We start from the raw sequence: 27,091 nt of genomic DNA on the forward strand, positions 1-27,091 counted from the left end.
AGCGGTGGCTTAACTGTGCGGTGGTAAGGTCCGGTCGCAGGGAGCGTCGGGCTACAGATGTTTGTTGTGGGGCTGATGGGGTGTTGCGGATATGGGTGGTCTTGGGCCACATGTCTTCGGGGTTGCAGTCTCCACACTCTACGCGTCAGACCCAGCCGTAGGCTTGCTTGCTGACCACATCCCCGACTGACCCTTTCCAGATTTGCACACAGGGATTTCTCCAAGCGAACTCCTGTGCTCACGTTTCTGCTGTCCATGTAATGAAATGTCCATGCAGTGCACCCCCCCAAAATATATTTTACACCAAAGCTGTGGCAGTGTCTGAACGTGCCGGCAAACCACTTGCGCAACGGAGCAACTATGTGGCTCCATTCCCACCAGTCCTTCATAGACTAGTTCCTACAGCGTAGAGTTCATTTCGTGAAAATCTCTAATAGAAAACTGCTTTAGTGAATCTAAGCTACTTTGAATTATTTGGGAGAAGGAACCAGAGGCGTACATGAAACTCCTTTTGCCTCGTCTTCCTTGGTAGAATATTCTCGTAAACTTTCTTGCTCATGATGTATGCCTGCTTTCTTCCAAAAAATAAAGTGAATTTGAATTTGAACTTCCACTTGTATTAGAGCACATCAGCATGGCACCCCTCCGCTGGTTGCACCTCAGTACTCTGTACAGAATTTTATGCAGTGTGTGCAAGAACGCAGTTTAAATCATTTTCCTGTCTCTTTTCAGGTATGCATCGCTGTGGAAAGGCTGCCTTACTCTGTACACAGGAAAAGGCGGTGACATTCAAAAGATTGGAGAGTAAGCGTAGTTCTATAGGATGAAACTCTTGTGAAGGTATAGCTGTGGTGCCAATTTTTAATCCTTTTTTTCATTTGCAGGTTTTGCCTGCCATTCAGTGAAACACCGTTCATGAGTGAACCTAACCCAGAGTTCATGCAGCAGTTGCAGGCAAAATTGGTTAGTACTCTTAATTTTATAATGTGGATTGTGTTAGTTTGTTAGTGCTTAAAGAGAGCTCTTTGACATTGTTGCAGATATTTGTTTCAAACCGTGCAGTTCCTGTGGATACTGTATGCCTCAGTCATCATCATCATCAGCCTGACTACATCCACTGCAGGGCAAAGGCCTCTCCCATGTCTCTCGAATTAACCCTGTCCTTTGCCAGTTGCCGCCACTGTATCCCCGCAAACTTCTTAACCCTTTGAGGGTCGAATTATTTTGAAGAAAACTTTCCCAGGTGGTCAAATTACTTTATTGCGGATCTTGAATCTACAAAATGTATATAATCGAGAATAAATAGTAAAAAAAAATTAGGAACAGTACTTTGGTGACAGCATCACTCACAACTGGAAAATGTTCAATAGAATAGAATAGCAACGGTGATTAGCAAGCTAAGAGCAGCACCAATAAAGATAGAAATCAACTTTCGCCGCCTCTGCAAAACAGTGCCCACAAAGAGAAAACACGTTTCGCGCGACTGCGTTGCGATCCCGCGGCGGAATCGAAACCGCGTAGGCGCGTTGCCACAGAGGGCGAGAATACCTCGAGAGCAACGGTGATAGGCAAGCTAAGAGCAGCGCCAATAAAAATAGAAATCAACTTCGGCAGCCCCTGCAAGATAGTGCTGACAAAAAGCAAACTCAAATTTCGCGTGACTCCGTTGCGATCACGCGGCGAAACCAAAACTACAAAAGGGGTGTTGCCGCAGTCTGTGCCGCCGCGCTAAAGCTAGACATAAGTTCTGCTTATCTCCGTAAGAAGGCAGCACAAAATTCAAACACTTCTTGTAAGTCCTAAGAGGTGGCAGCACCCCCCAGTGAGCACGCATTGTTCTTTTGGCGCAAAATTTCAAACGGAAGATCGAAACCGTACCCGTACGGCAAAGACCTTGCGGGACAGAAAACCGCCGCCGTACATATACGGCAAAAACCTTCAAAGGGTTAATCTCATCTGCCCACCTAACTTTCTGCCGCCCCCTGCTACGTTTGCCTTCTCTTGGAATCCACTCCGTTACCCTTAAGGACCAGCGGTTATCTTGCCTTCGCATTACATGCCCTGCCAAAGCCCATTTCTTCCTCTTGATTTCAACTAAGATGTCATTAACCCACGTTTGTTCCCTCACCTACTCCGCCCTCTTCCGATCTCTTAACGTTGCACCTATCATTTTCCTTTCCATAGCTCGCTGCGTTGCTCTTAACTTAAGCTGAACCCTCTTTGTTAGCCTCCACGTTTCTGCCCCATAGGTGAGTACCGGTAGGATACAGCTGTTGTATACTTTTCTCTTCAGGGATATTGGTAAGCTACCATTCATGATCTGAGAGAACCTGCCATATGCGCTCCACCCCATTCTTATTCTTCTAGTTGCAGTCGACGACCGATTTTTCGGACTCTATGGACCGCGAAAACGACCGAAAAATCGGTCAGTCCGGAAAATCAAATTTCACCGAAAAAATCGCGAACTTATTTCCACTATGCCGGAGAAAGCGGCCAATTGTATTGCACACATTCTAAAGCTCCTCATGACTATATTTTGCCGCTCGAAATACCGTATAAACGCGTATAAGGGCCGCACTTTTTTTTTTCCAGATTCGAGGGCCAATTTTCGGGGTGCTGCCCATACACGCAATATGCGAAAAAAAAAATTTTTTTTAAGTAAAAACACACCAACCAGGGAATGAGCGACATTTATTCTACGTTCAATCGTCACTCACGAAGTATTTAGACTCCTGAGCGGGTGCTGCGCTCTGGTGCACGCTCATGCCAAAAGAAGCCGCGCAGCATGTCCACTGTCAACGCGTAGCCGTTGTTCCGAAATTCTATCACATAGAGGAGCAGCTCTTCTTCCAGTTCAGGAAACTCGCACGGCTTGACTCGGAAAGCGCGCTTTTTGCAGCTTGTGTTTCTCTTTTGGTTGCACCATCATCGGACGCACTTCTCGGCCACGTCGAATTTCCCGCCCGCCGACCGCGTTCGAGAGCTAACTCCCAGCCGTGTAGCTTAAGGTGCTTGCCCATCGCGCTAAAACTGTGAAGCTCGGCGGCAGCACGCGAAAGCCACTATCACGGCGAACGCGCTAACACGCATGCTAACACGCCACGAAAGGCTGGAGCTGGCGATACTGATGCCGATGTGAACAGCGGAAAATCGCGACAGAGAAAAATGATGATAATGATCACGGCGCCATTCGTAGACGGCACTTGGAAGCTCCGGTGCGCGCGCGTAGCCTCCGTGAACGGCGCAGCGCCGGAGCAGATCGCGGCCACAATAAGATCCGGCGGCGCGCCCGAAGCGCGCTTCGATCGCGGAGGCCACGGCGTGCGCGTAGCCTCTGCGATCAAGCGCTCCGCGATCGTATTCGCGTTCCGTGTTCGGGACTAAAGACTCGGCACAGATGAGTTCCGTGAACTCAGACTACGGTTCAAGTTCGTGCGGCGGAAGACATTCAAGGACAGTACGAATTCGAAAACACGCGAGCGCAATGTGCCGACTCGCGCAGAATTTCAGCGTCGCAAGAGGCTCCCTTTAAGCTTGAATTTCGTTTCGTTTGATCAAGTTTTCGATATCTCCTGCAGTCTAAATTAATGAGGTTCCACTGTACACATTATATGGCGGCTTGGGTACTAATGGCGAGTGCGAACGAGGTCCGAAAAATCGAGTGGTCAGTTGCGGTGCGTCCGAAATTTCAAGCGCTCTTACACATTGGCTCTATGGGCCATGTCGCGGTGCCGCGAAAAAGTCCGAATAATCAAGCATGTCCGAAAAATCAGGCGTCCGAATTTTCGGTCGTCGACTGTATTTCCCTCTCATGATCTGGATCTGCGGTCACTACGTGCCCTTCTAATTTCAGTGTGCACAAGTGACGAGAGGAGAGAGCAAGGCACGAAAACGCGGAAATTCAAATTTTAACAGATAACTCTGCTTCCACAAAACATATTCAAAAAATTCTTGCTGGAGGATATTTGTGAAGCGCCGTCCTTTAACATTCTATTTTTACGACAGCATTATTAGACCCCCTTTCAGAACCTCTTTAAGTGCCATGGCTGGCACCTCTTGTACTTCGTTTTACCTTTTGCCACAGTTTCGTCCTGCGCCTTATCTTGACTTTGAGAAGCAAAGATGCATGTGGTGATATGATATGGGGTTGATGAGGCGAATCGCTCTTGCTCAATCTGTGTCCAGAAAATAGTTCACTTTGTGCAAATTATAGCCAGAGGGCCAGATCGCTAAGCGCCTCACAGCTCTTCTATTTCGTCCAAACACTCACTGAAGTTTCGAGAAGAACAAATTATATGTGGTGGATTAATATGATTTTGCAAACGCACTACTTCCTTAGCCTCTGTAGCGTTGCCTGTTATGAAACTGAGCATAGAGGTATAAGCAACAACTAGCCCTTGTTTTAAGGCGGAAGCCTTTAATGCCTCATCGTTGTAAGCAGGAGTTGTCGACAGAAATGTTACGCTTTTCAATTGGTCGAAATGGTCGCGACGTCACAGTGCGCGAATTTCAAACGAGGCCAATTGTACTTTGGCTAGTAACCATGCAACCAATGAAAGGGTTGGTATAGTGATGCTCCAAGTAGGACTGAGTTTAGTTAATTAACCAATTAGCCTAATTTCTAGTCAGACCAGTTAAATAAATAAAACAGACTAAAAAATTGGTCGAGTTGGGGAATCGAACCAGGCAGGGTCTCCGGAGTGTGAGACGAGCACGCTACCACCCAGCCATGCCAGCTCGATGGTTTGGAATGAACGAAGGCGCGTCTAGTGAATACGGTGTCTTCGTTCCCTCCCATCTTCCTCCTTCCCTTACGGTGAGGTTCAGGTGTCCACCGAGATATGCGAGACAGATAATTTCCTTTCCTCAAAAACCAGTTTACCGCCGAGCAAGGCGTAGAGCCGAACGGGTGATGCCGTTCTGTGGACTGTCTGGCAGCGTTGCAAGACGTTGTCGCGTTCCACTCTCAGAGGCGAAGCTTAACATCTTAACCACATATCAGTGACAATAGCAGCAACACCGCGCTTAAGACTCTCCTCACCACACTTTAGGTCAACAAAGTGCCTCCCTGAATTTTTTAAGATAATTTGGTGATTTTCAAGCTCTTAGGCCTAATTATATGTTGTGTGTGTTTTGAAGGTTCACAGTGCACTCACCCTTGTCAGTAATTATAGATGTTTCTTCAACCTAGCATTGATGTGCTTTGACCTCTTGTCACTAGATGGCACCACTATGTACACATGCTCGTGAGGAACGCTACAGCACAGCAAACTAAGTGTCATGTTTGCGCCGTTTACAGTGTGTGCAATTCAGTGAGCGATGCGTGCACCAAACTAAAAGTGAATTCGAAATTCAGGCATCCCAGTTTTTTCTCTTGCAGATAGTCACCGCTTCACTGCTTCTTGCATGGTTTAATCCTGCTTATTCGCCATCTCCTTAAATATTGTCAAAAGGCAGACTGCCGGCATGCTGATTGTGGGGCTGGCATCAGCAGCACTGCTATTGACAAAATAGTTGTGGATATGTCAGATATTGCCAGCCTTATTTTAATGATACCATATTTACTCGCGCAATATATGCACTTTTTTTTTTTCATATGGAATGAAGATTTTGCGAACACTTCCTAAAAAAAGCTACTTAAGCTATAACATGTAATATGACGAGTTTGCGAAGTCGATGCCAACAATCATGGGGAAGATCGTCTTCCATCCACTTCCGGTTCGTTTTCTCCATTTCTTTGCGTGTTACATTGCAGTATCTCCTCAGACCGCCATCGTTTATTCACTAATTGATTTGTGTTGCAACAGCGATTGTTGTACATCATCGTAAGATCAGTGTGTGCTGTGTATGTGCATATCCTGAGCGCAAAAACTCGCAATCCTGTAAGGCAAGCGTGTGCTGTTGCGGTTAGTACGCTGGCGTAGGCTGGCTGTTCATTGTATGTGCTGCAGTCTATTTCACATGCACTTGAACTAGTATAACTCATTGCTTCTTATGTTTTTTTTTGCCACACTGCAAAGTGCTGAAACCTGTACAGTTTAGTGGATGATAATGTATTTTCCTCCCAGCATGTAAAGGCTTGTCATTGGGCTAGTAAACGACCCATACATGCCACTGTGTGCACAGCGTGTCTCAACACATCGCTCTGCATACTCATAGAAATCCTTGTACCATTTTCATTATTTTGGTTATATTTCGTACGGAAGCACTCCACGAAGCAGGGCAGAGTTGATGTCATGTTGGCCTTGCGATGACACAGTTCAGTTAGCAATGTTGCTGTAGAAATAAATAAGCTGTATTAACACAGCGATTGCCATTAAGCAAGTGAGCAGGGGGAGAAGGTTTGAACCGGAAGTAGCCATAGCAGACTGCTTTCCCATGATCCCTTGTACAGACTTTGGAAGCACACCTCATCCATACGTTGACCTATAGAGGAAAAAACCCGCGAGAGAAAGTGACGTCACGCTGCCAGCCTTCGCAATCCAAGTGTTCATGAAGCTGTTCCATCCCCCAGTTTTTTGTTCTTCGAGTGAGTCCCTAATGTTGTGGTGTCAGTGTGTTAGCGAGTAGTGTGTGTGTGCAACCCATGGTGCGGGCGTCTACAGCAAGGCTTAGTCAGTCTGCCTTTTTGGTTTGTGCATGTGCACGCACCGCGGTGGTATCGTTGCATGCTATCGTGTGGTGACCACTTGAGGGTCCGACGCTCTGTTTTACTTTTTATTGCCAGGCTTCAAGGTTACCGAAGGATGCTTTCTCCAGAGTTTTTTTTTTTTCCTCCATGCATCGACCCTTCCAACTTGCACCCCCTCGCTGGCCAAAAAAAAAAAGAAAAATGTTTACTTAAATTATACCCGTGTCAAAGGGTCATCTTGAAGGTCCTCTAACAGTCTATCGGCTCAAAGGCTAATTGAGTGGTGCTACATTGGCGACTGCTGTGGCCATCAAGTCAGTAGTCCATCATAGTCAACAGAGCAGCGCAGAGCTCTATCGAGGTTTCGAGAGCCTTCAAGCGGCGACTGTGTGCACTCTCTGATGCAAAGCACTTGCAGTGACGTGCTCTGAAGTAAAATTGGAGCAGTATTATCTGGAGAATATGAAACTTCAAAATAAAAAGCTTATTTTGCAAACAAAAACGGGCCAGGTGACAAAACACTGATAGTGATGTTGCTGTGCCCTTTGTAGTGGGTCGCCGCTGCATAGATCGCATGATGGAGCAAGGAAGAAGTGTTCTTGAAACAGTCTGGTAAACTTCGGACTGATGAAGGAAAAGTACATCACCACTGCTCGCTGCGCACTGCTCCGTGCTGCCACCAATATTCTGGCTGCCTCTTCATTACCTCAACCGCTGTGGCTATACTTCACTTCCCCGTCCCAGAACAGAATGGGGCAGGCAATGACTGCGCACGAGCAGTGGGAGAAATGCACTTCATCCGCTGTTCCCCCTCCGCTGTTCCCCCTCCGCTGTTCCCCATCCGCTGTTCCCCCCTCCGCTGTTCCCCCCTCCGCTGTTCCCCCATCCGCTGTTCCCCCCTCCGCTGTTCCCCCCTCCGCTGTTCCCCCCTCCGCTGTTCCCCCCTCCGCTGTTCCCCCCTCCGCTGTTCCCCCCTCCGCTGTTCCCCCCTCCGCTGTTCCCCCCTCCGCTGTTCCCCCCTCCGCTGTTCCCCCCTCCGCTGTTCCCCCCTCCGCTGTTCCCCCCTCCGCTGTTCCCCCCTCCGCTGTTCCCCCCTCCGCTGTTCCCCCCTCCGCTGTTTCCCCCTCCGCTGTTTCCCCCTCCGCTGTTTCCCCCTCCGCTGTTTCCCCCTCCGCTGTTTCCCCCTCCGCTGTTTCCCCCTCCGCTGTTTCCCCCTCCGCTGTTTCCCCCTCCGCTGTTTCCCCCTCCGCTGTTTCCCCCTCCGCTGTTTCCCCCTCCGCTGTTCCCCCCTCCGCTGTTCCCCCCTCCGCTGTTCCCCCCTCCGCTGTTCCCCCCTCCGCTGTTCCCCCCTCCGCTGTTCTCCCTCGGCCGCCGCGGTGGCTCAATGGTTATGGTGCTCGGCTGCTGACCCAAAAGACGCGGGTTCGATCCCGGCTGCGGCGGCTGGAATTTCTTTGGAGGAGACATTCTAGAGGCCCGTGTACTGTGCGATGTCAGTGCACGTTAAAGAACCCCAGGTGGTCGAAATTTCCGGAGCTCTTCACTACAGCGTATCTCATAGCCTGAGTCGCTTTGGGACGTTAAACCCCGATAAACCAAACCAATCAACCTGTTCCCCCTCCGCTGTCCCAGTGGTATAAAACGAAGTGAATCGCTGTCGAAGCTGTGAGGCGCTTAGTGTTCTGGGCTGCCGACTGTAATTTTCACTTAAGTGTGAAGTACTTTTTAGGCGTGAATAGAGTCAAAGCAGTTCGCCTCACCAGTCTTGTATCATGCCGCCATATGTCATTGTTACTTCCCGAAGTCCCGATTGAGTCACAGGACAAAAAATTGGCTGTGGTTTAGCCCTGATTAACCCTAGTTGAATTGCGAAAGCCTCTAGTCTCGAGTCTTCATGCACGTTCTTCCTCTATTTCCTCGGCACGTCGTCTACGCAGCGTCTCATTCCGATGACACTCCTGGACGTGGCACGACTTCTAGCCGCATCTTCATTGCGACGCTTCTCAAGTTGTGCGGCGCGTTCTTCTGCCTTCTCTTGAGCACATTGTCTCTTCCTCTCTTCGTTCTTTCGTTGTTGCCTCTTTCGCGCTCGCCATAATGGCTAGAATCCACTGAGGCGAAGCGCATATATATATATACCCCCCCACGAGGTGACACCTCCTCTCCCTCTACCCCAGTGGAGCATATCTGGTGGAGCGAGCGTAGACGACAGTGGCGTCGACGGCGGCGCCATCTGTTGGAGTATATGGCTGCAGTGTTGTTGGGCAGCGGTGGCTCAAGGTATTCGTGGGCCATGGCATACGGCTGAAGTGTGACCACGCGATGAGCCGAGCTGGCTAACATAGTGTTGCTTTCGCAACGAAGTATAGGAAGTTGCCAGTCTCGGCACTTGAAATTTGTCGAAACGAAATATGCCTGTGCTCACTTTTGTTTTATGGCGAAGTGCTTTCTGGGCGCTGACTTAGCCTGTGGAAACGCATGCTAGTGGTGGCAGCATTGCCTACTATGTATGAAACTTAGTATAGGCAGAGGGCAGTTGTTGCATCTTTAGTGCCAGAGTTTCCAGACTCCACCTACCTAACAGCTGCCTTCCCTTGTCGAAAAATTGCACTTCAAATTCTTTTCAACTGCCCCATAGCCAGATATGCGTTTATTTGGTCAAACAACTTTCGATTGTAGCAAAGAAAACATGGTCAGTAAAATTCATTAGACTGTCTTTTTAAAGGGCCACTGACCAGGAGTCGTGACATTTTTAACAAACAAGCCCAGTTCAAATCAAAGCCCACTCGCTCTTTCCTTCGACAAGCAAACATCCTCATCCTCTACTCAGGCTCCTGAGCCTTCAAGTTGACGTCTTGAAAACCTTCGCAAAAGGTATTCCATTAGTGCGTCGTTCTGCCTGGCGGGCGAAGGGTGGGCATAGCTGGTTCGTCGCGTCATTTGCTCATTGTGTGCACACTTTCCGTAGTGCCTTCCGTTTTTGCGCACACACACAAGCCCCCCCAAAAGCGAAGTTTTTAGTTACTCGTGCTGGTTCATGTATGTTTCAGCGTGCTCTGTGTTCGCGATGTCGTCACGACACACGACATCGCGAACACAGAGCACGCTGAAACATACATGAACCAGCACGAGTCACTAAAAACTTCGCTTTTGGGGGGGCTTGTGTGTGTGCGCTTTTCCCTTGTTCGCACACTCAACTGCTCAGCACACACATTGCTGTTGTCTTGGTTTTTGTCAGCTCCGTTTAAAAACACTAATTTAGGAACAGAGAAAAGTCGCAAACTGACAGAACGCAGAGAAGTGCACAAGTGCACAGGCTTGCTTTCCAAGAAATGCCGGACGGTTCTTGGGTGGTGAGGCCTCACGAAAAAACGAAAAACAAAACATGCGGGCATGAAAGAATGCACGCTATTTGGAGATGACGCTGTCGAAAAAAAGATAGTTGTATGAAAGGATGCACTCGCTAACATGTTGAAGTGGTTGGGCTTATCGCATCTCTCGATAAACGCCTAGGCAAAGCAGCCTCTGGAAACATCGAAGGTGTGGAGGGCAGCAAAACATCTGTGAGCACAGCGGAGTGAGGCCGGCAAGGCACGCGCGCCAAGCAATGCGCAATGCCGCTTGGGAAGCGGGAGACGACCACAAGAGAGGGGTCAAGCTGTTATGTTGCTTACCCACCCAGGAAGCTGTTGCAGCGTGCATTGGGTTGTGAACTGTAGACATTGTTTCAACCTTACTGAAATTAATAATGTAGCCCTCTTTTTGTTTGCACTTGTGCAGAATGCCAATGTGGAACAGAGGCGGTCACCAACTTCACAGGTGGGTGGTGCCAGTGCTGACCCCATGGGTGGTGCAGCCCTGCCCACTCAATCACCAGGTGAGTGGCATTGGACGTGTAGCCCCATGGCCGGTGGCTCACAGGTGGCTCGCTTCAGGGGGCAGCCCGGCGCCGGCGCGAGTGTCGCTGGCTCAGCTCTGACACTCGGGCACAGGGAGGACCTCTCGACGCCCACTAGTAGTCTGTACCCTTCTTGTGGCTTCTACTCCACAACCTGTCCACCCTCCTCTCTCCCCATTGCCCAAGTTCTTGCACTGGTGGTGTTGTAGGTGCCAGGCACACCAAGCAGCAGCTTATGTCCCTCGCTGGCAGCCATGTCCTAGGAGGAGGCAGTGCCTGTCACTGTAGTGCACTGGTTTAGGTGTCGCGCCATTGATCCCAAGGTTAATGTCTCTGGTCTCATTTTGCCCTCCCTACTGCTGTACTACCTCATTTTGTGAGCTCCCATGGCTGCTACTAGCTTATTCTTTGGGGTCTTGCTAGCCATTATTTGTGGTGCACCTATTGCTCTCTAATTATGCTGTCGGCTGGAAAGTGGTCCATTTGCAAACTCCTGACCAGAAAATTGTGCTAGGAACCAGGTTCACTATTGTGAAGCACTCCTTGTCTTTGCAGGAGACTTGTTCCTTGAGAACATGGCATGCAGTTACTGCTTTAATAATAGTGCATGTGTTTGACATCTCAGTGCTTTTCTTTAGGCTTATTTTTAACGTGACCAGAGAACCATCGAAGTGATCATTTCTGCAAGTGTATCACTAAGTCCTAACAAATGCGGTGCAAGATATTTCACTGTCTTGTTAATGAGTAAAAGATTGATAAATATGCCTAAATACAATTTTATGCATTTATGAACATCAGAGCTATAAGCACATTAGCTTGAGTCTTGAAAGTGACATTGGTCTGCCACATGGAGAAGTGGGTTGCTGTGGGATGGGAAGCTGCTCTGGTTTCTGGGTTTCACTAGTGCAATTTTTTCTAATTTTCGTTAGCATTGCAAAATGAGTCAGTCATTACATATACATGCATTGAATCATAAAGGATGGTAACTCAGTGTAATGCCATTGAAATGGGCTCTTCAGATTGCCTTATTTGGCTGCTTTCCCTAGACTGAAAGGCTGCTGCTCTGTGAGCCTCTTGGGTAGATGTTGTTTTGAGCTAGCTCTCCTGTTCTGTGCCTGTGCTCCTCGCTTGGTTCAACCTGCGTCTCCTTCGTTGACTCCTGCTCGTGTGCACGATGCCATCTATGCTTTTTGCTTTGGCCTGCTACAGCCTAACTTCTTGCTGCCTTTCTTTTATTTTTAACTCTGAGTGATGGAGAGTTGATTGGCAGTCGGGGTTTGAATAGCCTTTAGTTTCACTGCAATGTTAAGTTTTCATGTTACACACAAGGCAATAGGGAAAGAGTGACATCGAGAGTTTAAGGGCTCAGAGAAATTATCAGCTGCATAAATTAGTGTTTATCTGGTTTGTGCTGTAAATAGAATCGTTAAATACATCAGCCATTACTTATTGGAGTATGTAAAATAGCAATGCAAGCTGCCTGAGTGGGAGTGCAGGGTTTACTAAACCAGTCCGCAGTTTTGAGTCCCTGACCGTTATCATATTGTGCAAGTATCTGCTTCATTGTCTACTTTCTTGCATTGAGGCACTGTGGTAATGTTCATGCAAGGCAGTGCTGCTACTAACTTGTAATTGGCTTGGTGTTGGGGCTTTGCAACTTGCCTGGTGGCGCCTTCTCCTCACCATTTTGGTAATTGCTACCTTGCTTAAAGCTGCGTGCTGTGACTGACATAGGTAGATTTTCTTTGTGAAACATCTGCCCCGCAGTGATCCTAGTTCGCCATTCGTTGTTCCCTGTCCTGTTCATGGTTATTCTACACTGTAAAGTGCAGTGTGTGGAATGTGGCATGTAAATCCAGACTGATGTGAAGGCTAAATTAGCATACCCATTAGGCTCAGGAAAGGGGATTGATCGTGCAGCTTTGACACTTGACAGCTCTTCCCTGAATCGTTCATCCGTAAAGAACATAGCGCATTTGTGGTCAGGGATCAGTATCTGAAAGACGTGTTGTTATTCTGGTGTCATAGAGGTACGGTAAGAGAGAGCAGTTTAAAAGTAGTGATAAGCGAGGCTAGGTTTGACACTTCCCTTCATGTAGCTCTCTGCAGAGAAATCACTGCTGCATGTTCCCCAACTTTGTTACAATGTTTATTGCCACTAGGAAAGAGGAAAAAATTAACAACATGCAAATGAGGTTTTGTGTGAATAAAACCATCGCCTAATTCCAAGTACCGAATGTTGACTACAAGAGAGCTGTAACGCTGGTTAAAAAAATGTCTTGTGCAGTGGCTTGTTAGTCAAGTTATCAGGGCTGGTTAGGAAAAAGATGGAAATGTTTGAAACAAGGGTAGTCTTCATTGAAATGGATACTGTTATTCACGAATGTCTCGTGCTAGCCGCAAGGATTACTCTTTTAGCTTTATTGCTACATTTTTAGTTAGGAATAGAGTAGTGATAAAACATTGTAACTGCAGCATCTGGGGCTAAAATCGTTTGCTGATGGTGACTACAACCAGAGGAAGATGTCTGATGCAGTCCAGTAAAATGTGTATTGAGATAAGAGTTGGAATCTGCATGGAAAGTGTCGTGTCCGGTCGCTGTGTTGAATGCAGCGAAAGACACACACGGTACTTTTAGACTTCGTTTATTTAAAGCTGAAGAGGGTGCGACCAGCGTCGACCGAGGCAGGAGCCGAACTGGCCGCCCGAAGAAAGGAGGGAGCGCAGAAGCGTCCACGGGAGGGAGTGGCTTCCCAGAACAGGAGGAGGGTGCGGGGGCGCACCGTGGGGGGTTCGTGTCCGGTCGCTGTGTTGAATGCAGCGAAAGACGCACACGGTACTTTTAGACTTCGTTTATTTAAAGCTGAAGAGGGTGCGACCAGCGTCGACCGAGGCAGGAGCCGAACTGGCCGCCCGAAGAAAGGAGGGAGCGCAGAAGCGTCCACGGGAGGGAGTGGCTTCCCAGAACAGGAGGAGGGTGCGGGGGCGCACCGTGGGGGGGCATCCGGCGACAGCGTGCGACGAAGGGCAAGCGGTCGTTAGGAGGGAATGCGAGTGGTCGTTAGGAGGAGGATGCGAACTGTCGTTAGGAGGGGGCGCACACACACAAAAGCAATAAGGGGACACAACAGAAAGCTAACCTAAACTAGGTAGATAAAGCATGTTACAATAAATAGCTGATCAGCACAGAATTTTAGTTCGTCCACCATTTCTTGTAAATTTGAATTTTGCAGCTTGTTGTACTTAGCTTTCTTGTTCCGCTTTAGCTTTCTTGTTCCGCTTTAATTAAGGGGGCACTGGTCTTTCAACCATTTTCTTGACAACCAAAATTAACAAAACATGACATGCTGATGCAGTTTTCATGCTGATTCCAAAAATTCTTTCATTTTTGCTGGGGACCTATTAGTTCTTAAGATAATTAAATGTTCTAAAATTTGTAAAAACACTACAAAAATAACTGGTTAACAAAAAGTTATTATTAATGCATTGCTAGAAGAATGTGGAACACAATGTTGTGAGCGCTTTTGATTGGAATTTTTGTATTTTCTAGGAAGCACATTAAATTTCAGTGGCCAGAACATGGCAACAAAGTGGTGATAAAGGGCATTCTTGAAAATTTCAGAGCAAAAATTTAGCTAATAAGGACGGAAAACTGGGCGAGTTGGTGGGGATTCATACTTTCAACTGCGCAAAAAAACACGGACTCAAGGTAGAAGGCACGACACGAGCGCAGACTATCAACTAAATTTTTATTTCAGGAATCAGGTGCTTATAAACGCTAAAAAAAAACCCAGGGTACAGACGCATGGAAACAAACGCAACACAGTCACGAACTTTGGCGCGTGCACTGTCAGTTACTTCAACAAAACAAACCCCCCCCCCCCAAAAAAAAAAAAAGGAAAAACCAACAGGTGGCATCCGGTCAGGCCAACGTTCTGTACTTCCTGCTGGATGAGGAGATACCTTTTCTACGTGATTATCTCTGCACGAGTAGGAAGTACGGAACGTTGGCCTGACCGGATGCCACCTGTTGGTTTTTCCTTTTTTTTTTGTTTTGTTGAAGTAATTGTCAGTGCACGCGCCAAAGTTTGTGATTGTGTTGCGTTTGTTTCTATGCGTCTGTACCCTGGGTTTTTTTGAGCATTTATAAGCACCTGATTCCTGAAGTAAAAATTTAGCTGATAGTCTGCGCTCGTGTCGTGCCTTCTACCTTGTGTCTGTGTTTTTTTGCGCAGTCGAAAGTATGAAAAATTTAGCAATCTGCTTGTGACATTATGTGCTCCACATATTTGACTTCATGCTAAAAAAAGAAAAATATTCTATCCTCAATAGTTATTGAGATATTAAATTCACAAACTTTGCAAGAGTCCAAAATTCAAATTTGAGAAAATGGCAAAAACTAAGAAAACTAAATTTCATGGCAGGAAGTGAAAAATAGTGGCACATTTGCATTTGGAAATGGCTGACAAGCGCCAGGCATATAATCTCACTTTTCCCCACCCACATGACCCTTTTTCCACGCCTGCTGCTTGTTTCCAGGTGCACACTCATGTGCTGACACCTTGCTTCAGTGCAGGTCCTTTTCTGGTGTTTTTGGTTGAATGTTGATGAGACTGCACACCCCCATCCAGTTTTTTAGCAGATTTAAAAAAAATGGCCGTCTAATTTAAGGGGTCCCTAAAAAGGGTGTTGGAGATTGGCTATAAAATGCTTGCAGTATGTAGAGTACAGGCCAACAAGTGTTCGTGCTGTGTACAAGACCTCAAAAGCGAGCTGGTAATTTACTATACAATTTTAAAGCTTCCGCTCCTTGCGGCGACCGGTGGTGCCGGGCTTTCGCCCGAATCCGCACGCAATGTGTCATGTGCCACTTGTTGTGTCAGCAGCAGACTGCTGTTATTGGTTTGTGCGCGTCTGCAGCCGGCGAAGGGGCTGAGTGCAAAGGGCTGGCGGAGGAGCGCCAACATTTCAGCGTGCAAAAAGTGATGACAGGGAAGGGACAATTAGAAGACGCTGAAATCATAATTTTTGATAATGGGTAACTCAGTTTCCACAACACTCGTCAAAAAATTCTTGCTGGAGGATGTTTGTGAAACGACGTCCTTTAGCAACCTAGGCATGTTGCATCTCTGTTCAGACCCCCTTTCAAAGACCCTTTAACTGTGACTCCACTTTAATTAGAGGCACCTCTGCTCTAAGTATGCCACGCGATCCTTCGAGGGTTTCGCCTATCCCAGATAGCATCAACTAATGTTATCAACGGCCACCGTGTCAGCCCGTGCCATCCGACCCACGTTGTCTCAAGTGATCCACCCTCCTCACTTGTGTGCAGATGACACCGAGAAACTGGTGACCTTCGTGTTAGGTTTTTTTCTCGATTCACTTGTGGTAAGAGCCGCCGATGAAAGCTGCAAGGAGTCATGCTAGGCTCTGCCTATTACGAACTTCGCCGATATGCGCGCCGATGCGGTGGTTCACGATCTGACGCCACGCTATGTTATGCAAGGTCGTGTCTCCATTGTTTCCATTGGTTTTGGCATTTTTCTCCACTTCAAATAAGCTTGGCAGGCATCACATTGGCGTTAACAAAAGCCGGTGAGCTGCACTATCCAACGAGGCCAAACAGATTGTATTATGGCAGCTGGTTTTGAGTTGCGCTGACAGAAAACGGGCCTATTTTGGTGCATCCTCGCGAGTTCCTGCACCATGGTGGCACATTTATCGGATAGTCTTAAAAATTTATGCAAGCCCTTGGCCACGAAACTTCACTGGTTGGTGGAAAAGAACTCTAATCTGAAATGACGAAAGTGAAAAATGATATTTTCACAAATTTTCGGCTTTTAAGACCTGTGTTCCCCCTTCTGGTCATGAGTTGATAATTTTTAATGCATACAAACTGACTGTGAACTTGTTTCTCCCGTTGCAGGCAATGGTCATCCTGGTGGAGTCGGCTTTGGCCCGCGAGCAGGGGGCCGTCAAGGCATGCCCTATGGCTCCCTGCGCATGCCTCTGCCAACCCACAACAATGGTTTTGGCATCAATGCAGGAGCTCCCAGTGCCAAGGCCCCGCGGCTTAACCGGAGGTAGCCGCCAAGAACCCCAGTCATCAATGGCTGATTTGGTCAGCTGTGGCTGTTAGATATCATAGGGCCCTTTGTTTCCATACTCAGTGCAGCTGGCGTCATTCTGCTTTTTGTTGCATCAAGCCTTTGTTTCCAAAAAGTGCAGCTGCTAGTGTTATTGGGTTTGAACCTATGCCCAACAACTGCACTCTTAGTTACTGTACAGAAATAGTACAGTTTGTCATTTTAAGTTTAATTGGGATTCAGATTGCCACACCAGATGTGAGCAAAAGCCAGCTGCATTTGAAGTAAGAAGTAAAGGTCAGTAATATAGAGTGAAAGAGGTTTGTCAAAATGACTTGCCTCAGGAGTCCTGAAAACATCTTTGGCCCCCTTTTTCATTTTTTAAAGGTGCACTGAAGAGGAATCTGAACTCGTCTTTTTGCCGCGGGAACTCAATCTGCACGTTCCGAGCATTCTTAGAAACTTCGATTTATTGCCCTGTGTGGCTGATTTTCCTAATTAAATCGAATTAACGTCCGGCTCCCGCCTTTTTTTTTTTAATTCTCCCTCGTACGGTGGGCGGAGTCGACCAACGCGTGGAGTGCCTTTCAGCCAGTCCCGCGGCGGCTTGCCGCTCTGCCATCGGCGGAGTAATACGTAGTAGTCCGTAGAAGCAAATAGTCCGCGCGTATTTTTATTTCTGCGGGCTTATTTTGCTGCTATATTATCTGCGAATGAAACTATTTATTCACGGAAACCTAAAAAACAAAATAAAGCGAAAGCAAAGCCTCCACGGAGCTGGCTGCAAGGCACTCCACGCGTTGGTCGACTCCGCCCATCGTACGAGGGAGAATTAAAAAAAAAAGGCGGGAGCCAGACGTTAATTCGATTTAATTAGGAAAATCAGCCACACAGGGCAATAAGTCGAAGTTTCTAAGAATGCTCAGAACGTGTAGATCGAGCTCCCGTGGCAAAAAGACGAGTTCAGATTCCTCTTCAGCGCACCTTTAAGTCTGTCTATTTTGTCAGAATCACTTGTCTTTCATTTCTTGATGTAAAGCGCCACCTTTGGCCGGTTTCCTCATAAGAGATGGAAATCGTCAAAAAGATTAAACATGCAGAGCATGTGTTGCACCTACCAGCATGATAAAAATTCTGAGGAAAGCCCCAGAGTCTGAGAACTAGCACTCTTTAAAGAGAGCATTTCGGGGGCAGCAGAGATGGGCAGCAGTACTTCTGGAAGCATATTTGTGTGCACTGCGGTGCTTGTCCTTGAAACACATAGACATGAAGTTGTAGCATAAGTCACATAGGTGCTTGTATTTGCTTGCGTTATTCTAGATAGCACAGCTGAACCTCATTATAATGAAGTTGAAGGGTTGCTTAAACTTCTTTGATGAAACCATTGTAACCATATAGCAGTAGCTGACCTAGGCTTTGTATCACGTACCAGGTTGACTGCTTTTGCTAGTAAACCAGCTCCGACGTTGCACGCTGTTAGATAGCGAACACCTGTGCATGTGGTGAAATCTTTCTGCCTCTTACTCATATTGCTTCTGTCAAAAAGCATGGGAGAGGGGTTTGAGAGAGCATTTATTTTGCATCAAAATTGCAATGTCCGGTTTACGTCACTGGAAGCATGCTTTGGTCATAACTGTTGATTGAAAAGTCACCATGATGTTTCCTTGCCTATTGCTCAACAAATGACTCATCTGCAGTGGCTAGTCGTTTGAGCATCCGCCTTGCATGCTGGAGGTGCGGGGTTCGATCCCCAGTGTCGCTGGGTACCCACTGGTAATGCAGTGAGTACAAGCTTTCCCCTGGCCTGGTGCTCGGCTTCTTTAGGGTGAATTGCTTGGAAAATGGGTGTTTGGCCCCACCTTGAGTAGAAGGAAACACCTTGTGCCATGGCGCTCTTTGGCCCCAGATGCCCTTGCACCATAAAAAATCATCTGCATTGGCTGCTATGTTGCGTCAACCTTTCGTGTTTTTGTGTGCCCTGAATAGCACTGCAGTTGGCCTTGGGGGTCTGGTGACGGCGGTAGTGCTGCACATCAAAGATGCAGTTAATGCATTTCGTGGTCCTTACCACTTTCATCACCATTCACTTCGCTTTTTTTTTTTTTTTTGCGTCTGCTTTGTTTACATATTCAGCTTTGGTGAGACTGGTGGAAAGCTGGCGGAGTTGTCGAATGCCGTATTTACTCGAATCTAAGCAGACACTGAAAGTTGAAAGACAGGTAAAGAAACTTCCCTCGAATGTAAGCTGGGCAAAAAATAATTGAGATCGAGTGCAGGGACAGCATGCAAACAGCATTTATTTCCATCAACCTGCTCCCACTTGCTTGTCCTCATAATCGCTGACCTCCTGATCGCTCTTTGTGTAGTGCACAATATTCTGTGCCGTCAAGCGCATTGGAAATGCTGCACTTTTGGAATGAGCACGCAACCAAGCTTTCCGACGGTGGCTCAGTGGTTATGGTGCTCGACTGCTGACCCGAAAGGTGCGGGTTCGATCCCGGCCGCGGCGGTCGAATTTCGATGGAGGCAAAATTCTAGAGGTCCGTGTTATGTGTGATGTCATGTCAGGTGTTTGAAATTTCCAGAGCCCTTTACTACGGCGTCTCTCATAGCTTTAGTCGCTTTGGGACGTTAAACCCCAGAAACCAAACCAAACCAAGCTTTCCGGGATGCCATGCCAGGCTGCAGCGATGCTCCTTGCTACAAGTCCTAGCGACGCGCGCTTGATGCGGCCTGTTGTAGTTAGTTCATGCATTTCACTGGCCCTGTACAGTGTCTCACTCTCTTGCCAGCTCTCTCGCTTAGGCCTGTACCTCTTCCTTGGTCACTGGAAGTGCCTCTGACCTCCGCAATTTCATGAAATATGCCAGTACAGATTCCACTTCAGGATGGCGATCTTTCTATGGGCCTGTGAAGGCCGTCTTCGTTGTGGCACAAGCAGACATTTTGTTATGAATACAAAATTCTCGATTTTAAGCCGACCTAGGAGCTCCATACCTGGTGTTTAAAAAACAAAAAACAACTATGGGCTTAGATCAAAATTTTTGTATGGGCTAGTCGGTGGTTCATCTTAAGGAAGGTAACAGCCCTGTTGGTTGTGTGTCTCTTGTGTTCCCGTCTTTTTGCGCTGCTGTTACCTTCCTTAGTATGGGCTTAGATTCGAATACGTACGGTAAGTGAAATCTGTTATGCTAGGAGAAAAATCTGGCATGAACATTGCTAGAAAAATTTTGCTGTATTAAAGTACCGTATCAACGCGTGTAAGGGCCGCACTTTATTTTTTTTCCAGATTGGAGGGCCAACTTTTCAGGTGCGGCTCATGTACTTGATGGGCGAAAAAAATGTTTTCTTAAGTAAAAGCACACCAATTGGGGAATGAGCGGCATTTATTCTACGTTCAGTTGTCGCTTTCGGAGTCTTCTAGCTCCGAGCTAGTGCTGTACTCTGGTGCATGCTCACCCCACAAGAATTAGCGCAGCATGTTCGTTGTCAACACGTAGCCGTTGTTCCACACTTCCATCACATAGCAGAGCAGCTCATCTTCCAGTTTGGGGCTGCTGCAGTGGCTCAGTGGTTATGGCGCTAAGCTGCTGACCCGAAAGATGCGGGTTCGATCTCTGCTGCAGCAGTATAATTTCCATGGAGGCGAAATTAGAGGCCCGTGTACTGTGCGATATCAGTGTATGTTAAAGAACCCCAGGCGGCAGAAATTTCCGGAGCCCTTCACCATGGCATCCCTGAGTTGCTTTGGGACATTAAAACCCTCAGGAAACTTGCACAGCTTGCCTCGGAAAGCTTGCTTTTTGCAGCTTGTGTTCCTGAGTGCATCCTTTTGGTTGCATCATTGTTGGATGCACTTCTCGTCCACGTATAATCTTCTAGCCATGTTCGAGAGCAAGCTCCCAGCCATGTAGCTATTAAGGTGCTTGCCCATTGTGCTAAAATTGCAATGCTGAGTGGCAGCACACAAAAGCCGCAACTACAGTAAAAGCTCGTTAATTCGACACTGACGGGACCGCGAAAAATTGTCGAATTATCCGAATGTCGAATTATCGAATGAACAACAAAAAAACAATGTTTGCCGCAACAGGACGTATACCTTTATTTGGCAAGGAAATCTGTAATCACCGTCTGCTTTTACGAGCGAATTTGAGCGACTACGATAGCTTAACAGCTGCCAGGTGCTCCGCGGCACACGCGCCGCCGTCAGGGATTTGTTCACAGAAGTCCTCCCGCACGGACAAGGCTTCTGCGGCTTCTTTCACCGTGCACTTCGGCATTTGGGACAACTGCTCACAATCGTAAATCGTCGTCGTTGTCAGCGCCTGTCACTTTAATTATTTCATCCTCGGTCAGCTGACAGGACACAAAGGCGAGGCGCGCAGGCCCTGCGCGCTATCCACCCGAAAGCAGCGCGGGGATGAGGTGGGGAGGAGGTGAAGGGAGCGCGCCTCCCCGCTTATCTGTTTTTTCAGCCAGCGTCGGTGGGGACGGCGTTGTTGCTGGGACGCGCGTCTTATCTTTTCTCTTTATCTTTCCTCTGATCTTTTAACCCTCCTTATCTGCACACGGCAGCGGTGGTGGCTCGGCTAAGCCAGTAGGCAATCCCTTGCAATTTCCTTTCACCCTTCTCTCAGTCGCAACAAAACAGCAACAACAAGCAGCGCAGTAAACACGCTGACAAAGCGCGCATTTACCAAAAAAGGCGCCGTAAATAACCGCGATCGTAGCGACTGCTGCGACACAACAAAGCACAAAAAAAAGACGCCAGCCGCTTCGGCCGCTGCTAACTCGCTTCCTCGGATGGATGGATGATAATATGACCATACGGATGGCCTATCAGCCGTACAGTAGCGGTACAGTAGCGCCACTCATGGCAGTGTTTCTTTCTTTTTGCTCTCGGCAAACCGGCTTGGCGGGCTGCGGAGTGAAGTCGAATTAACCAACGCACGGCAAAATTTGTTCGAATTAACGAGAGTTTCGCCCCATAGACTCCTATGTATAATTGTAGGGACCTCGCGCGCGCGTCGAATTATCCGATTTTCCGAATTAACGGGGGTCGAATTAACGAGCTTTCACTGTACAGTGAACTACCACGCTTTCACAACTCCCATGCCTTTGACAGCCACGAAAGGCTGAAGGTGGTGATACTGATGCTGATACAGATAGCAGAAGCTGGTGCCGGAGGAAAACGATGATGATGATGACCTGTGGCCTCGGGTGCGAACTGTGAGCGGCACCTGGAAGCTCCTGTGCACGTGCATTTTGAAGGTTATTCCTGCATGGGTCGTGGAAAGTTTGGGTGCGCCCTTACGTGGCTTTTTTTAATGCGAAAGCATTAGAAGGCTCTGCTGACTCCGCAACTGTCTGCAAAATGTGTCGTCGGAAGTTGGTCCCCTGCAACATCATCGGTCATATGATGACATAAGGCATTAGAATAAAGAGAAAATGGAATAAAAATAAAATAAAATTAAGGTCTAGGTGGGAATAGACAGGGTGCGATATGACGTGACACAAAATTTATAGTTACGACATCACACCCAAGCTGATTTACAGTCATAGCCACGTGCAGGCAGCAGCACACACAGAGAGAGAGAGAGAGAGAGACGCACGGCGCAAAACCGCATCCGCTGAAGCGACGACGCTGCGTTCAAAAGGTATCGCAGGAGCCAACGAAATCTCAGTGTTGTCATCACTCGTTGACCTCAGTGTGGTGGCAGTATTCATGAAAATATTCACCAAAATTTTCAGCAACCGTTTGTCTTACAGCATTCCGTGAGTGTCACAGCATTTGGTTGTTTTATCTTCTGCTTTTCTAATCAATTAGCTTTAAGCGATAACATATTCAGTAATATTCTAAATTGATCAACACCACAAAATAAATTAATAAAAAAAAATTCCCCTTGGTTTCTGTGGCTGTTGGCTTCTGTCATATTTATAACGAGCCCCTCATTCCCCTTCCCTTGTTTGCTTAATTGCTTAGCGAGGGCCTCGGTTCTGGCAGCCTTGACGCCATAGGAAGCATAAGAGGGTTCTCACGCAGCTTCCACCCTCTCTGTTCGATGACGTTCTACGTCACACCTGCGGTAACTCGGGACGTTCTACGTTCGCCGCTAATGAACGTGGGTGGCGCTGATGAACACTCTCAAGGTTAGGTTACTTGTAAACCTAAATACCCCCGAAAGCAGAAGGTTTGACAGCCGTCGCCGTAGCTCAGAGGTAGAGCACCGGACGCGTAATTTGGAGGTCGTGGGTTCGGATCTCACCGGCGGCACATGGTTGTTTTATCTTCTGCTTTTTTAATCAATTAGCTTTAAGCGATAACATATTCACTAATATTCTAAATTGATCAACACCACAAAATAAATAAATTAATTAAAAAAAAATTCCCCTTGGTTTCTGTGGCTGTTGGTTTCTGTCATATTTATAACGAGCCCCTCATTCCCCTTCCCTTGTTTGCTTAATGTTTTAGTCAAGTTAGAGGGTAGCTTGCGACAGAGGTTTGGACCAATGACATGTGCACCTTAAGTTGCATGCTTTGTGAGACTACATTTTCCTTTAAGGTGCAGTTGAGGTGTCCACTGAGATGTCGAGATTTGAGAGCTACTGCGCCCTTTCTGTTCCTCGAAACGCATGCTTTCGCATTCCTCCACATAAGCAAGCTTAATACTCCTGCCACACGGCAAATTTAATGTCATTCCCATCGAGTGACGTTCATTCAAAATGACATTATTTTGCTGCCACACAAGAAAATATAATGTCGTTCAATGAAAACGACATTAGGTATGGAATGAGTTTACAGAACTCATTATCCAGCGATCTCTGAGCTAATGTTTTACCTCGACACCAGAGACTTGGTGAGAATATACACCGAAAAACACTATTACAAAAGCGTCGCAAACATTGTAATATTTCTGTGTCCGTATGATTGTGCGGTCATTCATTTATGTGTATAAAAATGCCAAATAGAATTGGGAAAAAAAATAAAACTCACTCTCGCTACCAGCCTTACGTGGTTAACAATCACAACATGGCGACTCGCAGCCCGCCTGCTTTGGACCGAATACTGTGTCGCCGCTGCATTTTTCGACACGATAGCTTGCCCTAAACAGTTGTATTCGCTTTTATTTTGTGCATTCTTATCCCTCCGTAACAATATAGGTGTAAAATATTAATCGTTTCTGAGGTAAATTCAAGAATTTCTTGATGCTAGGCTTAACTATGTAAAGCGTACGCTGTCGTCATAGTAACGACCCCGGGAGAAGTATTAAGGCGGAAGCCTTTAATGCCTCATCATTGTAAGCAGGAGTTGTCGACAGAAATGTCACTTTTCAATTGGTCGAAACGGTCGTGACGTCACAGTGCGCGAATTTCAAACGGTGCCAATTGTACTTTGGCTAGTAACCATGCAACCAATTCAAGGGATCGTAAGTGATGCTCCAAGTAAATGGGAATCAGTTTAGTTAATTGTTTAATCTCTTAATTAGCCTAATTAACCTTTCTAATCAGGCCAGATAAATAAAACCGAATAGGAAATTGATCGAGTTCGGGAATCGAACCCCGGTCTCCGGAATGCGAGACGAGCATGCTAGCCACTCCGCCATACCAGCTCGATGGTTTGGAATGAACAAAGGCACGTCTAGTGAACACGGTGCTTCGTTCACTCCCATCTTCCTCCCTTCCCGTTACGGTGAGGTTCAGGTGTCCACCGAGGTATGCGAGACAGATACATTTCCTTTCCTCAAAAACCAATTTACCGACGAGACAGATACATTTCCTTCCCTCAAAAACCAATTTACCGACGAGCAAGGCGTAGAGCCGAACGGGCGATGGCGTTCTGTGGACTCCCTGGCAGCGTTGCAAGACGCTGTCGCGTTCCACTCTTAGAGGCGAAGCTTAACATCTTAACACACAGTGACACAAGCAGCAACACCACGCTTAAGGCTTTAGCCTCACCGCACTTTAGGTCAACAAAGTGCCCCCCTGAATTTTTCGCCAACTTTGCACTAGAATCTACATTTTCATATCATCCAATATATTTACATTAAAAAAAAAGCCTTCAAATGCATTCATTACTGCCGTTAATAAAAGAAACGTTTCTTCGGTACTCAGTTCAAGAGGTTTGACTTCTCATTTAGATGACTCCACAGTATGTTATGCTTCTCGCGCGCTACGCTAGTCTCTCCCAACAACCACCGTGCTCCCAACTAAAACTGTTGTGAGGACGGGCGGCGGTGCGCGCAAGATTCGCCATAGCAGCGCCTCCTCTATTTTTACAATGCCTGCCGAGTAGGGCCGATCCGACCGTCCAAAACCCTCTCCTGTCCTCCTTTCCTACTCTTGCAACGGAAGGCTGTGGCGGGTTTGCCGAATCATGTCGGTCTTTTAGCTAAGCTACAACGCTGAAGCATTCCGGGAGAGGAACTTAAACTGCTTGGCGAAAATATGAAATCGGATGGTAAACGTATTTAGTAATAAGTTATGCTATTTTGGCTTTGGATTCTATGACGTTCAGTAAGGAAAATTGGAGAATGAAATGAAGAAGGCTTGGCAAATCTTCACGACAAGGCATTTTTCAAGACTACCCGACAAGAATAGCTTTCAAGTCGTAGCTGTACTTTTGTCAAGATAAGCTGTCATTGTTACGACGACTAGATAAACATTATTCTCTGCCATTGGCAGCCTGCAGCTATACGATTGTTTTGAGAAGCGAAAAATGAACTTCATTCGCAAATATATGGCACAGCAGCTGTTGCCAAAGCATATCGGAAGTTCTGTCTGGTCCTGACTGCAACCAGGCGCTAATAAAACGGTGCAAAACAAAGAAAAGCGCCTGAATAAAAAGAGGCAGATAAAGCGGAAATCAAAACCTCTTCAGCGCGTGTTCAGGGGCAGTCACCGTAAAGGCCGAACCGCAAGGCAGCGTTTCTTCGGTGCCGCGTCAGCGTCTCTTCTACCGGCGTTGTCGTTCGGCGCCGCAAGAGAGGGCGACCAAACACATGAGGGCGCACGAACTGGCGTCTCCACCCGGGCGTTAAGTGTGTTTTGATTGTTGTTGAGCTCCGCTCGCGCACGAGATGCTTTGTCCTCCTCGTGCGTACAAAAGTGGTTGCGCTACAATGCAAACTTCTTAAGGCTGTAAATACCTGCTAATACAAGCACCAATTCTAAAAATGTGAATGGCTATAAATACAAATAGTTGTATATAATATTACTGTAAATTGTTGTAAATATATATGAACAAATGCACGTAAACGTCAACTTCTTTTGTACTGTCTATGCAGCGAAGTTCCCCCGCTCCACACAAACGAGCTTAAAATTGCCCACTCTTCACACAAAACTGAAAGCAGCAGCCCTGCTGCAGATAATTATCCGGTGCCATTTCGCTGCTTCTGCGAGGACACCTCGTCAGCTTTACCACCTCGTCAGATTTACCCGCACAATACAATTTCGTTAACAATGGTGCCACGAAACGAACGAGCCTTAGAACTTTTAACATTTTACTCGTCTGGCAAGGAAGAGGAATAAGTACCTCAAACAGCGCATCAAGTATGCCAGCCACCATCCTCAAGGGATAGGCGGAGCGCTCCGATCGCCACAGGCCACCTCTGCAAACGGCGAGCAGCTGCCGCTCCAGCCGATTGCCGTTGGAAAAAGCGCCGCGCCACGGATGAAGCGAGAGCTACACAAGAAGGGGTAGACAGCAACAACCTGACAGATGCCAGGAGTACGAGTAGGACAGCGCTATCACCACCGCGCGCCGATACGCAAGCATGACGCAAGCAGTGCCACCATCTGGCTAGCGCCGCAGCGCGGCAACTAACTGAAATGAGGTGTACCGACGGCTCCCATTGCGAAGCGAGCGATGCGGCTGGCATTGTAAAAATAGAGGAGGCGCTGGCCATAGAGAGCATTTCACAAAATGACGTCCGCCATTTGCCTGCCGCCGCTGGCTGAGCTTTGGCTTGGCATGGACTCGTGGTGGATAGCAGTGATCAACACGTTTTTGAAATGAGGATTAGGATTTTAAAAAAGGATGGATAGCTGGGCAAGTTTGTAATAATACATCGTTGGAGGAAAGGGGGGGGGGGGGGGGGGGGTACAGCGCGAACAAGACGAAGGACGAAGCAAGAAGACTCTTACTGCGCTTGTTTCTGTGTCTTCTTGCTTTGTCCTTCGTCTTGTTTCCGCTGTACCCCCCCCTCCCCCACGGTGTATTAGGATTTTAAAATCAGTTTCCATTAGCAAAGCAATACTTTTTGCAACGTATTGAAGCATACACCGAAATTTTTGTATGCTGTACTCATTCCATCGCAATCGCCATCATTTGCAAATGACATTAGTTTTTGCCGTGTAGTAGCGCGCAGAAATAATGACATTAAGTCGAACAAATGTCATTCGATGAGAATGGCATTAAATTTGCCATGTGGCAGGGGTAGAAGTTCCCTCAGAATTTTTATTTCCTTCGGGGCAAAT

General features: G+C 47.3%; 1 protein-coding gene across 8 annotated transcripts in view; it reads left to right on the forward strand.

Annotated features, from left to right (window-relative positions):
• The window catches only part of LOC149349543 (SOSS complex subunit B1), a 57,450-nt gene that overhangs the window by 13,565 nt on the left and 16,794 nt on the right, over positions 1-27,091 (forward strand). For 3 of the 8 annotated variants that reach the window (XM_089578520.1, XM_089578522.1, XM_089578521.1), the window contains 4 exons: positions 733-804; positions 885-963; positions 10,412-10,508; positions 16,456-16,612. In XM_089578520.1, the coding sequence (XP_089434646.1) occupies positions 733-804; positions 885-963; positions 10,412-10,508; positions 16,456-16,612 (405 nt within the window). Of the gene's footprint in view, positions 1-732; positions 805-884; positions 964-1,040; positions 5,719-10,411; positions 10,509-10,566; positions 10,650-16,455; positions 16,976-27,091 lie in introns of those variants that run through there. The other 5 variants (XR_016290116.1, XR_016290115.1, XM_089578524.1 and 2 more) reach the window with 5 other exon arrangements.

Source organism: Amblyomma mixtum, chromosome 3 (assembly GCF_055824585.1).
Source record: "Amblyomma mixtum isolate Tamu chromosome 3, ASM5582458v1, whole genome shotgun sequence".
Taxonomy (NCBI): Eukaryota; Metazoa; Arthropoda; class Arachnida; order Ixodida; family Ixodidae; genus Amblyomma; species Amblyomma mixtum.